This window comes from Oryx dammah, unplaced genomic scaffold (genome assembly GCF_014754425.2).
Source record: "Oryx dammah isolate SB20612 unplaced genomic scaffold, SCBI_Odam_1.1 HiC_scaffold_3, whole genome shotgun sequence".
NCBI lineage: Eukaryota > Metazoa > Chordata > Mammalia > Artiodactyla > Bovidae > Oryx > Oryx dammah.
The window spans coordinates 70,316,196-70,332,800 of record NW_024070187.1 but is presented as its reverse complement, the minus strand read 5'-3'; the positions used below and the strand labels follow the sequence as shown (position 1 = coordinate 70,332,800).

Sequence of the window (16,605 nt, the reverse complement as noted above, 5' to 3'; positions counted from 1 at the left end):
GATTATTGTGACTATGGAGGGAGAAAGGGTTTGGGAAAGGCAGATTTCTCAAGAGCAGCCAGAGATTTTAGACCTGTATTAAGTTTCTATTACTGCCATAGAATGACAAACTTAGAAAGTACTGCAAACTTAATGGTTTAAAACAGAACAAATTTATTATTACTATCTTACAGTCCTGCAGCTCAGAAGTTTCATAAGGGTCTCATTGGGCTAAAGGCAAGAGATGTCAGTAGGGCTGCATTCTTTCTGGGAGCCTCAGAGGAGAGAGAATGTTTCCTTGTATGTTCAAGCTTCCAGAAGCTGCCTATATTCCTTGACTTGTGGCTGTCTTCTTTCACCTTCAAAACCAGCCACATTGCCTGCTTCTCTTTTGTCTCACATTGCTCTGACCGTGAACAGGAAAGGTCCTCTGCTTTTAAAGACTTGTATGATTACATTGGATCACCCAGATAATCTGGCATAAACTAACTGCTCATCTCAAAATCTTTAACCTTATTGCATCTACGTAGTCCCGATTTCAGGAATTAGGGCGTGGTCCTTTTAGTGGGGCCTCATTCTGCCTACCACAAGGTCCCCTCTTTCTTCCTGTGAATACTAATGTAGGGCTTAGTGCAGGATGGTGTCCAGGTTTAGGGTGTGGTACCTGGTTCAGTATGTAGTTGATGCTGAGTCTTGGGCTTGAACTCTTGCTGCACTTCAGATCTTCTGTGAGGCTCATTTGAGGCTGAGGACAGTCTCAGGCCTCACTCTCATCTCAAAAAAGAGTTAAGGTGCTCATGTATTCTGTGGACCAGATCAGTCCATCACATGAAGAGGGAAAGGGAAAGTGAAAGTCACTCAGTTGTGTCTGACTCTTTGCAACCCCTTGAACTTTCCGTATAGTCTATGGGATTCTCCAGGCCAGAATACTGGAGTGGGTAGCCTTTCCCTTCTCCGGGGGATCTTCCCAACCCAGGGATTGAACCCAGGTCTCCCACATTGCAGGCAGATTCTTTACTGACAGAGCCAGAAGGGAACTCAGACATTATTTGAAGAAATAAATTTGTTGAATAATTGCAGTTGTCTTGTGTGCTAGCAAGAGAGCTGTATTAATCTTTCAGTTTTTGTTTACTTAATAAGGCCTTAAAAATGCTTCACATCTAGACATTGACAGGGTAGAATTTTTTTAGCATTTGATGTTTGTCTTGAACCAGAATATTCTTTGGTTCTAAGAGGTCTGGATTGTGAGACTTTGATTTAGGGTGTGTTTCTTGTTTTTGCTGTCTATTTTAGATTTAAATTGGCATTACAAGCTACTGTAGAATCAAGAATTTTTTATCATGCTAATGTTTCATATCCATTGTGGAAGTGAACTAATGTTCCCATTCAGTACTGAATAAACTGAGAACTTTATTTCATTGAGAACTTAAATTTCATCTTTACTCATTCATTAAATAATTTAAAAAGTATTTCAGCCTTTCTTTACAAGTTAAAATTGTTCTCTTAGAAATAATTATCTTTTTAACTATAATACAAACAATAATCTGCAGAAGCAAGTTTGACTTTTTCATAAATGATGATAAACATAGTTAAGGATGGTTGGGTTTTGTATTATATCAATTAAATTTCAGCACTACTTTTAATTAATGTTTATATCAATAGATCCCTCAGTCCCAGAAAGGTCTGTGATATCAGATTTAACTAACCTAAATTCCAAAGTAGGTCAGTAGGTCAATAGGTTATTAGGTTAGAAAAGGATTTACTGTAGTTTCCATTTTTTAAACCGAGGTTCTTGAGTTAAACCTTTTAAATTAGTAATTTAATATTAATAATTAGATGAAATAAAATGCTCCTTCTTTAAGTTACAGGAACAAGTACATAGGAAGATAGTCTCTTTTACTTGTTTGGTAATAGTAGCATGTTACTTTGTTACTCATGTTTTTTTTTTCCCTCAGCCCAGTCTCTAATGTTGGACAGTTAAAAGGAAACAAGAAAAAGGCAGCAGTTAAGGTTTCCTTGTTATAAAATAATACATGTTCTTAGAAAAATTTTAGAAAGTGCTAAAGAAAAAGTAAAAATGGAAAAAATCCGTAAGCTAATTACTCAAATAACAACAGTTGATACTTTGACGTATTTTGGATTTATGTTCATTATATTTTAATGTCACTTTTACTGCTGTTGGATGTTTAATCTGTCTAGCTTTACTGTTTTAAATAATAATGCATTCACCTCTGATTATTTCCTTTTTTTTCCCCCCAAAATGAGATTACTAGGTCAAAGGACTTAAGTGTTTCAAGTTATTGACACTTCTCACCAAACTTTTTTTTAAGAAAGGCAGTCCTCATTTACTCTTTTAAAGCATTGTTCTGTGTCTATTTCATTTCTCTGTCACAAACTTCTCAGACTGTTATTAAATGTAATAGACACTTGAGAGTCATTTTCTTGTCCTCGGTGCAGTGTTGACATTGTCAACTTCTTGAAGTACTCTTTTCTTCTAATTTTAGTGACAAGTAGTCCTTCATGGCTTTCTTCTTTATCTTTGATTGGTCTTCTTCCATCTAGTTGATGGTATTATTAACACTAATTATACTTAAAATTTATCACTCATTTGTTGGGTTTTCTACATACTTTTTCAAACATGTAACATAGCTGATCCTCAGAACAATTTTATGGGCTAGGTACTTCTGTTATGAGCCATAATTCACATTCAGGAACTGTTTCCGAAGCCCATTTCTTTACATTTTTTTGCTCTGCCTTCTCCCCATTTTATTGGTTGCTCTTCTGCTTGTCTCCAAAATGTTACTTTTTTCATCAGATTTGAGCCTTAGCCTTTTTTCTTCTTTTGTATGTTTTTTTCCCTAGAGAAATCCATTTAATCATTATCTTTAATGTGCATATTTACTTTGATGGCTCCCACTTTACATCTACACCCAGTTCTTTCCTAAAAGCCACACCCATATTTCCAGCTGCCTGTACGACTGAAGCAACTTAGCATGCATGCATGCATTGGAGAAGGAAATGGCAACCTACTCCAGTGTTCTTGCCTGGAGAAGCCCAGGGACGGAGCAGCCTGGTGGGCTGCCGTCTATGAGGTCGAACAGAGTCAGACATGACTGAAGCAACTTAGCAGCAGCAGCAGCTCGACATTTTTCTTCTTCCACGTCCCATAGATATCTTAAGCATAACATGTCTAAAACTGTATCCTTCATTAGAAGTATTTGTGAGGTGTTTGTTTCACAGTGATTAAGAGCATGCTGCTGTGTGCTGTGCTTAGTCACTCAGTCGTGTCCAATTCTTTGTGACCTCATGGACTGTAACCCGCCAGGCTTTGTCCCTGGCAATTCTCCAGGCAAGAATACTGGTGGGTTGGCATGCCCTCCTCCAGGGGATCTTCCCAACCCAGGAACTGAACCCAGGTCTTCCGCATTGCAGGTGGATTCTTTACCATCTGAGCTACCAGGGAAGCCCAAGAATACCGCAGTGGATAGCCTATCCCTTCTGCAGGGGATCTTCCTGACCAGGAATTGAACCAGGGTCTCCTGGATTGCAGGTGGATTTTTTACCAGCTGAGCTACCAGGGAAACCTGATAAAGAGCAAAATTCAAGCTAAATGATTGGGTTTTATATCTTAGCCTTACTGCTCATCTTGGCCAGCTAGCTTACATATTTTCTTTGTGTGTCAGTTTCCGCATCTGTAAAATGGAGATAATAATAGAGCCTACTTCATGTGATTGTTGAGTCTTAAATGAGAGAAAACTTTGAAGAATGCCTGGCACGTAGTAAATGTTCAATAAATGTTAGCCAGTGCTTTCAACATCATTCCCTCCCTCTTTTCTCCAATTTACTCCTCCATTATTACCTATCCACCCCACAGGTGTGTCCAAGCCAAAATTTGAGTGGTACTCTGACTTCTCCTTGCCCCCAGCTTCTGTTAATCAGTCACTAAATTCTGTCTAGTCATCTCAGTATCTATTAAAATTCTTATTTTTAAAATGATCTCTGCTTCTATATGGAGAAGGCAATGGCAACCCAGTACTCTTGCCTGGCAAATCCCATGGATGGAGGAGCCTGGTAGGCTGCAGTCCATGGGGTCACTAGGAGTCGGACACAACTGAAGCGACTTAGCAGCAGCTGCTTCTATGTTGTTTTACCTGAACTGTTACAATACTATACTTCTACCATTCTAATTCTAGTCCTGGCTCCATATATTCTGTTTTCTGTGTTGTAATCAGATGATGGCTCAAAAGAACAAGTGTCTATTAATGTCAGTTGTTTTAATGCTTAAAAGTTCTAATGCTTAAAACTTTTCAGTGTCTTAATTGGGGAGAGTGGGATCAGGAGTTACCTTCGTGATCCACGTACCTCGTCATTATCATCTCTTTGCTCCAGTCAACACTAAGGTACTTGGTAGTATTCTAAAATCACAGTTCCTTCTCATGTCTCCAGACCTTTGTGTCAATTTTCTCTTGACATTTATGAAATTTCTCTCTTTGCTTGCTGCTTCTAAGTCGCTTCAGTCGTATCCGACCCTGTGCGACCCCATAGACGGCAGCCCACCAGGCTCCCCCATCCCTGGGATTCTCTAGGCAAGAACACTGGAGTGGGTTGCCATTTCCTTCTCCATCTCTCTTTGCTTAGTGAAATCTTATTTTCTTCTTAAGATCTCAGTTTATGTGTCAGTTCTTGAGGAAACTTCCTTAACTTCTGTGTCACTCCCAGAGTGTTCAGAGAGCATGTTGTGCCTTCTCTGGGAAGCACCTCAAATGCAGTGGCTATGTCTAGTTCACCATTTCAAAACTGCAGTCAGTGTGCTGCTGGACACTTATGTTAGCACTCGGTAAATATTTGCTGAATGATGATTGTATGAAGTAGAATTTTTAAGGAATCACTAAATTTAACTATAATATGTTTTTACTTCGCTTCTTTGACTTCTGTTGAAAGAAAGTGAAAGTCACTCAGTTGTGTCAACTTTTTTCCGACCCCATGGACTATACAGTCTATGGAATTCTCCAGGCCAGAATACTGGAGTGGGTAGCTGTTCCGTTTTCCACGGGATCTTCCCAACCCAGGGATCGAACTGAGGTCTCCTGCATTGCAGGCAGATTCTTTACCAGCTGAGCTACCAGAGAAAGCTCCTTGCCAGGAATAATTTTTACATTTATTAGCTGTTTGTTTTCTTCATGGCTCCTATTTAGTCTTACTTTTTGTTGTTGTTAGTTTTGTTTGGGTTTTAAACTCTTTTGAATAACTTTTAGGGATACTTAATATGGTAAAAAATACTATTTGTCATGCTGCATATGTTTAAACCTTTTATTTTGGTTTTAAAGGGAGAGTTTCTGTTTGTGTTTATTTTGTTAATAATTGGTATCCCTACATATCCTTTAGACTTCACAACAGCTGCCTTAGGTAAGAATTCTGAGGCTTAGAATAATTAAGTTAATTGTCCCAATGATTTTCATCCCTGCCTCTCTGACTCTAAACTCATGTTCTTAACTTCTACTTTCACTCCTCTAGTATGCTGGGTTTATTAGATGCTTTAATTATGACTGACTCTATCCCAAAATACTTAAAACCAAATAGGACACTAGGAACTGGCTTCTGAATTGGCTTCATGCACATTTTAGGAATTCAGTTCTATTGCTCTGGTGTTTTTGATTCAGACCTTTTATATTTATTTGAGTCTCCAGGGATATCTGTCTTTTGTTGTTGCCATAAAAAGACAGTCTCTTTTTGTGCTCAAAAATACCCCCTTTTTCTGCTGTCATAAATTTCCCTATGTTTTGCTGTCATATTACATATATAGCATATTCTTGGTTTTTAAAAAATTCTGTAAAATGGACATTGCATAGGTCAGATGCAAACTATAACTGTAAAGTTTTGCATTAAATTTGGCACAGTTGGGTTGGTCTTGGTTAATTCAATTATTCACAGTGATTATTGAGTTTTTGTTGTTGTAAAGTTGCTAAGTTGTGTCCAACTGTTTGTGACCCCATGGATGGCAGCATGCCAGGCTTCCCTGTCCGTCACTATCTCCTGCAGTTTGCTCAAACTCCTGTCCATTGAGTCAGTGATGCTATTCAACTGTCTCATCCTCTGTTGTCCTCTTCTGCCTTCAGTCTTTCACAGCATCAGGGTTTTTTCCAGTGAGTTGGCTCTTTGCATTAGGTAGCCAAACTGTTGGAGCTTCAGCTTCAGTATCAGCAATGAATATTCAGGGTTGATTTCCTTTAAAAGTGACTGGTTTGATCTCCTTGCAGTCCAGGGGACTCTCAAGAGTCTTCTCCAGCACCACAGTTTGAAAGCATCAATTCTTCGGTGCTCAGTGTTCTTGATGATCCAGTACTCATATCTGTATATGACTACTGGAAAAACCATAGCTTTGACTATATGGACCTTTGTTGGCAAAATGATGTGTCTGCTTTTTAATATGCTATCTAGGTTGCTCATTGCTTTTCTTCCAAGGAGCAAGTATCTTTTAATTTCATGGCTGCAGTCACCATCTACAGTGATTTTTGGAGCCCCCCAAAATAAAATCTGCCACTGTTTCCATTGTTTCCTCATCTATTTGCCATGAAGTGATGGGACCGGATGCCATGACCTTAGTTTTTTGAATATTGAGTTTTAAGCCAGTTTCTTCACTCTCCTCTTTCACTTTCATCAAGAGGCTGTTTGGTTCCTCTTCACTTTCTGCCATTAGGATGATATCATCTGCATGTCTGAGGTTGTTGATATTTCTCCTGGCAATCTTGATTCCAGCTTGTGCTTCATCCAGCCTAGCATTTCACATGAGGTACTCTGCATAGAAGTTATATAAATAATCAGGGTGACAATATACAGCCTTGACATAACTCCTTTCCCAATTTGGAACCAGTCCATTGTTCCATGTCCAGTTTATCTGTTGCTTCTTGACCTGCATACAGATTTCTCTGGAGGCAATTAAGGTGGTCTGGTACTGCCATCTCTTTAAGAATTTTGCACAGTTTGTTGTGATCCACACAGTCAAAGTATAGTCAGTTAAGCAGATATAGGTGTTTTTCTGAAATTCTCTTACTTTTTTTTATGATCCAGTGGCTGTTGGCAATTTTGATCTCTGGTTCCTCTGCCTTTTCTAAATCCAGCTTGTACATCTGGAAATTCTCAGTTCATGTACTGTTGAAGGCAAGCTTGAAGGATTTTGAGCATTACCTTGCTAGCATGTGAAATGGGTGTAATTGTACCTGTATTTATGTTCCTGATAAATTTGATGCTTTTATTTTTATATAATGTCTTTTTAATCTCTTGTGGCAGTTATTCACATAAGTCTGTTTTGTCTGATACAAGTACAGCTCTTCTTGCTTTCTTGGTTACTGTATGTGTGGAATACCTTTTCTCAGTCTTTTACTTTCTGTCTTTGTGTATCCTTAAATCTAAAGTGTCTCTCATAGATAGCATATAGTTGAATCTTGTATTTTTATCCATTTACCTGCTTTCTCTTTTGATTGGCAACTTCAGTTTATTTGCAATTAAAATAATTATTGATAGGGAAAGACTGTTACTATTTTGTTCATTTTTTGTCCATCTTGTAGCTTTTTCCACTTTTTTTCCTCTGGTCTTTCTTTGTGTTTCATTGATTAAAAAAAATTTTTATAGGGGTTGATTCTTTGATTCTGCTTTGATTCTTTTCTCATTTCCTTTTTAGGTATCCTCTATAGGTGTTTTCTTTGTGCTTACCATAATGTTAATAGTATATTTTAAGCTGATAACTTGAAAAACTCTACTCTTTTACTTCTCTCCCCCCTACCACACTTGATCTCTGTTACAAATTACATCTGTTTATATTCATCATATATGAGTGTTTGTTAGCACATATATATGTATATTCATTAACATACTTTATAGTTATACTTATTTTTGTACTTTTTTCTTTTAACTTCTGTGGTAGAATTAAAAGTGGTTGTAGTTTTTTAAAGTTCTTTTAGAAACAATTATTAGTGTTTAGCGTTTCTTATATATTGTTTTGTGACAAAATTCTAAATTTTATGTTTCAAAATTATTTTAAAACCTCTTTCATGATAAATGTCTATATAAGTTGAGCAAATCTAACAATTTTTTCTTATTTAAACAGAATTCTGAGACTGATGGTCAGCCGTACAGAAGAATATATTAAACTTACAGTTTTCTGAAGAATCAGTTCAAAGATCTCAGAAATACAAAAGGTAATAAAATGACTGTATTTTGAAATGTACTTTGAAATGACACTTCCCTAGGAAAATGAGTTGGGGAGAGTCAGTGCTAAATTATTATTTTTCATAGTGGAATTCAGTAGATGATGGGCTAAAGATACTTTTCAGAGCAGAAGCAAGTGCTTTTAATAATTACATTGGAACTACTCGAATAAATTGGGACTGTGAAGTCACCCCACCTAAAACAGAAAGAATCAAGAAGTAGTAAGAGGTATCAGAGATGTGCAGTTAACCACCAAAGGAAGGAGTTAACAAGATAAAAAGGGGTTGAAGGTAGAATATGGAGATCAGAGAACTTTGGTTTTTTAATAAGTCTTATAAAACTTTTTGGACACTTTAAACTTTGAACAGTTATACATTTGTGAAAATCAACACTAAGTTTTAAAATGAGAGAGGGGAATTAATGAAAGATCTTGAAATACCAACTGTACACAATTGACAAGTTGTTTTTCTGTGAAAGGGAGCAGAAAAGGAGGACGGTACCTGAAGGAGATTGGTGGGTCAAGGAAGTTTTGTGTTTTGTTTTTTCTTTAAGGTAATACACTAAGATTTTGATCAGTTTTGGAGGGAGAAATTAGTGATGTAGAAATGGAAAGCTTTGAGAAAGAGAGCAGATGGGATTCAGAGAACAAGTAGTATCATATCATTAGATACTGCATAATTTATTTTTAATGCAGAATGTATTACATTGTATATATGAATTCTTTTCCAAAGATGGACTGCCAGGTACTGAGATTTTCTGTTAGTTACCTGTAATGTTGTGTGCTGAATTTAAAACATACCTGCTTCCATATTGGCAAACTTTGAATTGCTTATACAGTTTATTAGTTATCAATAGCTCCCCATTTGATAAATTTTTCAAAAAGTTGTTTTTAAAATGATGTTTATAAAAAACTTATACCATCCTGTCCTCTGTTGTGATAAAATAGTAATGTGGTGCTTACTTAGCTGGGAATTCACATCACTGACTTTGAGCTCAAGTTGCTTATGTAAAGGAACATTCGATTCCTAGCTGTAACTTGATCCTTTATATAATTTAATTTGTTCCAACAACTGTAACTGCTCCTTTTAAAGATATTTTATTGCATACCATACTGGTCTATTATTAAAGTCAATATTTAAGAAACAAGAGTTTTAACAATAATATTTAATCTGTATTAGAAATTCCTTGCTATGAGTAGGAACTTCACATGTCTTCTAAAAATGAGTCCTTAGAATTCACAGCATGAGCATGTGTAAACTATACCTAGTCTTTTAGTCTGAAAACGTGGGTCCTAGAATAGTCCCGACACAGGACCTGTGGCTGCTCCCACATTACCACTTTGTTTTGTTAATCAAGGGGAATCTTCTAAAAGTTACTTTACTTAGTTGGGCCTACTTCACTTTTTCCTTTTATCTTTCCCTTAAATATAGCATGCCTATCAATTGGCTGGACAAGTAGAGAAAAGATCTTGGACTAAGCTGTCAGAGATGTAATTTTATGTTGCTCAATTAGTTGGACAGCAAATAGTGTTTGGAAAAATTTAACCAACAATAATAAAATGGCTTAAGAAAGCATCAGTCTGTCTTCTATAGCATTTTGGATTCACCTCCCTTAGAGTCAGCATGGTCCCTCCTGTATAGTCTTTAAGTCCTTATTCTTTGGGTCTTTTTTTTCCCTCTAGTTTGCCCTATTCTGTCTTCTCATAATTAAACAGGTAGATACTTGGTGCCATATAAGGCTCAAATCTGGTCTTTTAACTTTAAACTGAAACTGTTCTTTTTTAATTCACCCAGGTTGGCTCTGTTACCTTTGGACTGTTCTTTCTGTTCTAGTGATAGAACCAACCTCTGTTATTATCATGATGATAAGTATGTCTGTTGGACCAGAAGGCTGTACTTAGGTGATCTTTAAAGTCTCTTCTAACTCTGAAATTCTGTAATTTTGTGTTGTATTTGCTGATGTTGACCCAGACACTTAAAATCACTATTTTATCCTGAAGTTAGTTCTTTTTAGTTTTCTTAACCACCGTCCCCCCTCCCTGTACCCCATTATCCTCCCCCACTATCTTTTAAGAACTGTTAGCCCTGCACAGTTCCACTTCTGCAGCCACAACCACATAGGCAACCCAGCATCATTTACCAAGACTTATTGTCTTCCTCTCATGAATGTACATTTGAAAATAGTGATTGAGTATTTTAGAATCTCATGTTCTTTAATATTCTCTGGTTCAGAGTGACAGATCAATTTACACTATTTTCTAAATTTTAAATAAAGTTTCTTTTGGCCCAAAACTGTAAGGATATTAGAATTAAGGTGTTTATTCAATATTTAACTCATGACTGTATCTTTTATGGGTAAAACCTGCCTTCTACTTTAGAAAACCTGTATAGAGTATAGAGAGAAATTTTAGGCTTATGATTGAGTTTTAAAGCGGTAAATTTTAATTCTTTCGGTGTGAATATGAAACTTTAAAATGGGCTGTTCTTCAGTTTACTTGCCTTCACCCCCTTACTACTCCTGTTGTCTCTCACTTTATACTCTGGTAATTAAAACTTTCAGTTGTAATATACCTACATTTTTCTCTAAAGAGAAAAGTTCCTCAAATATGATGCCCTCTCATCTCATAAAGGCCTGTGCCTTTGCATATTGCTATTCTTGTGGCCTAGAATCCTGTCAGCTATTACCTCTTGTCCTTTAGCCTGTTATGTCTGAAACTTAAATGGTCATACAAATCACATAGGGACCTTGTTAAAAATGTGGATTCTTCTTTACTAGGACTAGAGCTGGTCTCAAGATTCTGTATTTCAGCAAGCTCTCTGATGATGATGTCAGTCTCAGGACCACGTTTTCGATAACAAGAATCTCTGCTGCCTGACAATATGACTGTCAAGAATATTTCCTGACTCCCCCCATATACCTTCATTATCTCTGTTTCTGTAATTATTTAGTTATCTGCCTCCCTGTTTAATTGCAGATTTGTGCCTATAATGATTGTATCTCTCATCCTTGTATTTCCAAAGCTAACTGTACTGTTTAATAGAAAATAGGCTTTTAGCAAATGCTTATCACCCATTAGCTGGTGTTCTTAAAGCTTACTTACCTAGACTGACATATGTAACCTACTTACATAGTTATATAGTTATAATCTATACTGAATATAGTGGCTTTTTGATTACTTTATTATAGAAAGGAAATGAATTATGGTCTTCAATTTTTTTCCCCCTCTGTAGCTCTTTATATAGAAGAAAACAAAACAAAACCTCAAATGTGCCTCAGCTAAAGGATTATTTTCTTGAAAATAATGTTCTAGCCCTTTGTAGAAACAAAAACATTTTGAAATCTCTATGATAAACATACAGTGTTTCTCAAATTATTTAATACTATGTTTGTAGAAATAAGTTTTTTTAGAAAACTAATGACCATTTACTTTTCCTTCCACTCAAGGAGAAGTACAAATGTCTACCACAAGACGAAAACGTAACATGTTATGTTGTTTACCGTAAGCTGTAGTAAAATGAGCTCACTTGTTGACAGGTATGTTTTTAGAGACTCATTTATTTTGAATTATGTAAAGCTATTTTAAAAATTCACTGTTAGAGTAATGGTCTGTATCACTGATAAAAGAAGTGTTATGCTTAATCATTAATACTATTATACTTACCTTCTGTATTGAGCAAATGTCATATAATAGTAAAATGTATTATCTAGAGCCAAAGTCAACAGCATGTGGCTTGTGTTCTGAATGGATCTTGAGCTGTAATTTTGAGTGATTTGGTCAGAACTGTTCTAAAAGGAATTATGACAGTTTCAGGGGTTTCCTTGGCACTTTCTGGAATCATCTATCTCCTATCTATTGGTCCTAACTTCAGCCTGTAAATATCTTAGCATAAGAGGGAACTGTAATTATTAATAGGATTTTGTTAGTTGAAATTATAATATTTAAATCTTACTCTTGGTAAAGGTTAAGCCTCCTTGTTTCTTTGATTTTAAGACTTCTTTAACTTTTTTTTTTTTACCTTTTAACATGTTTGACACTAGAATTCATCTTAGAGTAGGCCTATCAGAGTTAATTGGTAGTATTTTTAAATTTCTTAGTGGACATAATAATGGACTTCCCTGGTAGCTCAGACAGTAAAGCATCTGCCTGCAGTGCGGGAGACCGGGTTCAAACCCTGGATCGGGAAGATCCCCTGGAGAAGGAAATGGCAACCCACTCCAGTATTCTTGCCTGGAAAATCCCATGGATGGAGGAGCCTGGTAGACTACAGTCCGTAGGGTTGCAAAGAGTTGGACAACTGAGCAACTCCACTTTCACTTTTAGTGGACATAATAAGCCTTATCATCAGTGATATCTTAAATTTGATGAAATACAGTGACAGCTTTTTAAAAAATACCTACTCTGACAGCTAACATGCAGAGCACTTTCTGTGTTTTAACTTCATTTAACTTCACAATAATTTCATGAAATTTTACAGATGAGGGATCTGTAGGTCAGAGAGGTTAAACAGCTTGTTTTAAGGTCACATGGTAAATAATAAGCTGGAGTTATGACCTGTGTTGATCTCTCTGACTCTAAAGTTCCTGTGTTTTTATTTTAGTATACTGTGTGATTTTTCCATAGGGGATTCTTTAAGAATTTTATAGCTAGACTTGTGCACAGAAGTGACTTTTGACATCTAGAGGCAGCTTTCTTCCCTTTTCTGTGAGGTGAATAGTGAAGGTCCATACTTTACCAGAGCTTAAGACCTGAAGGGCAAGGAGTTTCCTCAGGGAGCCCTGCCATAGTTTTGGGCTGTGCAGTAGTCTCAAGTGGAATCTATGTGTAGTCTTCTTCTCAGAAAAAATGTTTCTTCACTACTCCTTAGGCATTAAATATGATTTCAGTGTTGTGCTTTTGATTGATTTCCAGTTCCCATTCTAGATAATATGACATCTAGGGATGACATCAGAGTGTTCAGACATAAAGCAGTGGTTCTTAATATGAATTCATTTTCTCTCTGAATGTCATGAAAGTTAATGGACTCTCTCCTCAACGATGTGTATTTACATGTAGAATTTTTTTTATAAATTTTAGTGTTTACATGGAACCCCAAAAGTTTGCTATGATAGAAGATTTGTAGATGATGTCAATTGTGAGACTCATAGGCACTTTATAGGCCACAGAGAGATGTGCTTAAAGGAATCAATAGTGAGTTCATGTAAAAGATCATAAGTCACTTGAAACTATTTAATATTGCCCCTTAGGTTAAGGAGTGAGCCACCAGGTCTCTAGGTTTCAGAGAGACTTCTGTTAGAATGCTCTTCCCCTCGGTCTTCCAATAACCAACCCCTTCTTGTCTTTTAGATCTCAGCTCAAATGTTCCCACTTCAAATCTTTCCCTAACCACACATATTAAAATAACCAACCAGTAATAAACACATTGCTTCTTTAAAAATAAAAAACAGCTCATACATTTTCATGTTGATTTGTTTTTTTCTATTAGAAAGTAAGCTATAGGGGAGGAGGGGCCTATATGTCTAGCTAACTGCTTGGTAGCCATGTCTAGAACAGAGCATGGCACAAGAGTGCTAACAAAAAAAAAATGTTTGTCAAATGAATCAGTAATGAATGAAATTATATCAGTATAAGTTAACACGCTAGATATTGTGATGTTTCTGAGTGATATGTGTTTTATAAAGTAAATGTCTTTTTAAAATGTGTGACTATAATTAAATATGATTTAAGTGAATCATTTTTATAATGGCAAATACACTGATTTTCTAGTTACTAAAAGTTTGAAATAAGATATTTAACTTTTGGTTAAATTCTTGTTTATTCTAATAAACTTTTTAAAATGTAAAAATAGTTGAACTTTGTCTGTTTGTATTAGAAAACAGGTTAATAGTTATTGGATTTGAATTTGTACAGTCTGTAACTCTACAAAGATCCTAGGCTATAACTGATTGATTTACGTTTTGTTTCAGTATTGCTGTTGCTTAGCGAATCTGCTCTTATTTACTGCATCTTTCTTTTTCTTTTAGAGATGATGGTAGTATTTTTGATGGGTTGGTGGAAGAAGATGACAAGGACAAAGCAAAAAGGTAGTTAAACTTATGATGTAATATAGTAAAAAAATAAGTAACAAGTAAATGTAATGGTAAAAAATAGTAAATCAGTGATTTCCAAAAGCTGTCTGCCTTAAGAACTTAGATATGTTAGAAAGGAGAAGAGCTGAGGATATCAGTGTGTAGTTTATAAATTAAGTAAAATTTTCCTCTAAAAGTGCCTTTCTCACCACATCACATTATGGCACATAGTATTTACATGACATCACTGGGGACGTAAGCCTTCAATCACTTGCTAAGAGAGGGTTTGCCTAGAGTCATCATTGTAGTTACTATTTTTCCTTAACCTACTCTATTCTTTGGAAGCAATTTATCTAGTATAGCACACCTTCAGAGCAGAGATGGGAGAATTAAGTTTCACCTCCCATGGGGGGATCTTATACTCCAGTGCTGTGTTGTTTATTCAGTTGCTTGGTTTGCTCCAGCTTTGGCATTTGGAGGTCTTTCAGAGTTGGCTTCTCTGTGTCTTTTGACATGCCTCCATTCTCCAGTAGAAGGCAAAATAGATGATGGGGGAGGACAGGGAGAATTGATGGAGAGGTGTCATCAAGTAGGTGAGTGGATGGCGTCTAGAGCCGTGGTGGTGATGGTGAGGGTTTAACCTTAAATATGGGCCTTGATGGTAATTAAAGTAGCAGGAGGGAGGGTCCAGATAGCATTACTGCCAAGTTTGTAGTCATTGAGAGTGAGCAGTACTTTTCTGTTTTTTTCCCAGTCACATTGAACTATGTGGGTTCTTAGATGAGGGTAGAGGGTGTTGTAGCATTACATTCAGAAACAAAAAATAAACATGTAGTAAGTAATAGTTCCTAAATGTCTGTTTTAGCAAAATAAAAGGTACTGGGATAAGGAAAATATTGAGGAAAGCTATATAACTTTATTCAAGTAAATAAAAAGACCTGTACTTGAAGCTAAACATATATAGGATAACTCCTTTCCTTTCAGTCTAGTGGGAGAAAGTTTCTATAAAATATTTTAGGGTCGACGTAAAGTCACTGTTAAGGTGGGAATAATCAGTCTTGCCTCAATGAAGAGGCAGAACTTTGAGGAATTAACTTGGACGGATTTAAAGGCCAAATTTATAGATGGATAAGGTGAGCTAAGGGTTTTCTGTTTGCAGAGACTTTGAAGGTTTGATCATGTTTTTAGGGAACCAAAAATACTATGGTTGTGGGAAACCTTGGAGAAAGAAGACCTCATAATAATGCTGTCAGAATTACCTGGACTGCACTGGGCTCTGACATCTATGAGCTGTTATTATTGAGGTCATCACAAGGGCTGAGTACTTCCAACCTGAGTGTAACATGAAGTAAAGTTGCTTTAATGAGTGTGATCCAGTGGTAGAATTGGTAATGATATTTGATTTCCATGTATGTCTTACACTTGAGTTAAAATGCTGGTTTTAAATGATTACTTCATGGTAACTGTATGATCCTGGGCATATTCTCTTTTATGCCTGAGTTATCACACCTATAAAATGAAAAATAATAAGATCTACTTCATAGGAATTAAATGAAATTTCATAAATGTTTCCAATAATGCCTAGCATATAAATATACAATAATGGTTCTAAATTTTACCTTCTACACATGTCTTCAGATATTTCATAGATAGTAATTCTCTGGTGCTTATTTCCTGCTTACTCCTTTCTAGAGGAGTAAAACTAGATCTGTCTCACTTCCTCTAGTATATGTCCTTTAAAATGTCAAACAAGCAATTTCACCATATTTAAATTCTCCCCAAACCATCTCTCCACCCTAACTAATATCTCATGTTATATTACTTGGAAATTCCTTTTAATTTTTCTTTTGCTTCCTCACTCCAAATCTGATTTACCTAAAATTGCTAGTTCTGCCTATTAATCCTCAGACCCACACTGCTGTGTTAACACTGCCACTGCTGTGGTTTTTAGCCTAGGATATTGCAGTTGCCTCCTAAATGGTCATCTGGCCTCCAGTCTTGTTTGGCATACAGTAAGTTTTCAGTAGCTTTTGTTAAATGAATTGTTTTACCAAGCATTGATTCTTTCATTACTCAGTTGCTAGAATGGTCTTACTAACAATCAGTTCTGTTCATGGCATTTCTTTGCTTAAAACCTTTCAGTACCTTTCACTATTTAATGACTTTCACTAAAACTAAAATCCTTTTGTGTAGCATAAAAACTTAATGATTTTTTTTCTGAGTACTTATTATTCCGAACTGCCCACCAACTCACACCCCCGACTCCAGCATACTTGGGCACAGAAAGCCTGTACTCTAGCCACATTAGCCATACTGAGCTACTCGTGATGGGTTTTCGTCTTTGTACAAGTTGCC

The 16,605-nt window shown here is 36.2% G+C and overlaps 1 protein-coding gene across 6 annotated transcripts in view; it reads left to right on the top strand.

Moving 5' to 3' along the window:
* CLOCK (clock circadian regulator) overlaps nt 1–16,605 on the top strand; it is a 125,586-nt gene that overhangs the window by 48,079 nt on the left and 60,902 nt on the right. For all 6 annotated transcript variants that reach the window (XM_040238237.1, XM_040238233.1, XM_040238238.1 and 3 more), the window contains 3 exons: nt 8,084–8,174; nt 11,629–11,718; nt 14,206–14,265. In XM_040238237.1, coding sequence (XP_040094171.1) covers nt 11,672–11,718; nt 14,206–14,265 — 107 coding nt within the window. In that variant the 5' untranslated portion in view covers nt 8,084–8,174; nt 11,629–11,671. The remainder of the gene's footprint in view (nt 1–8,083; nt 8,175–11,628; nt 11,719–14,205; nt 14,266–16,605) is intronic.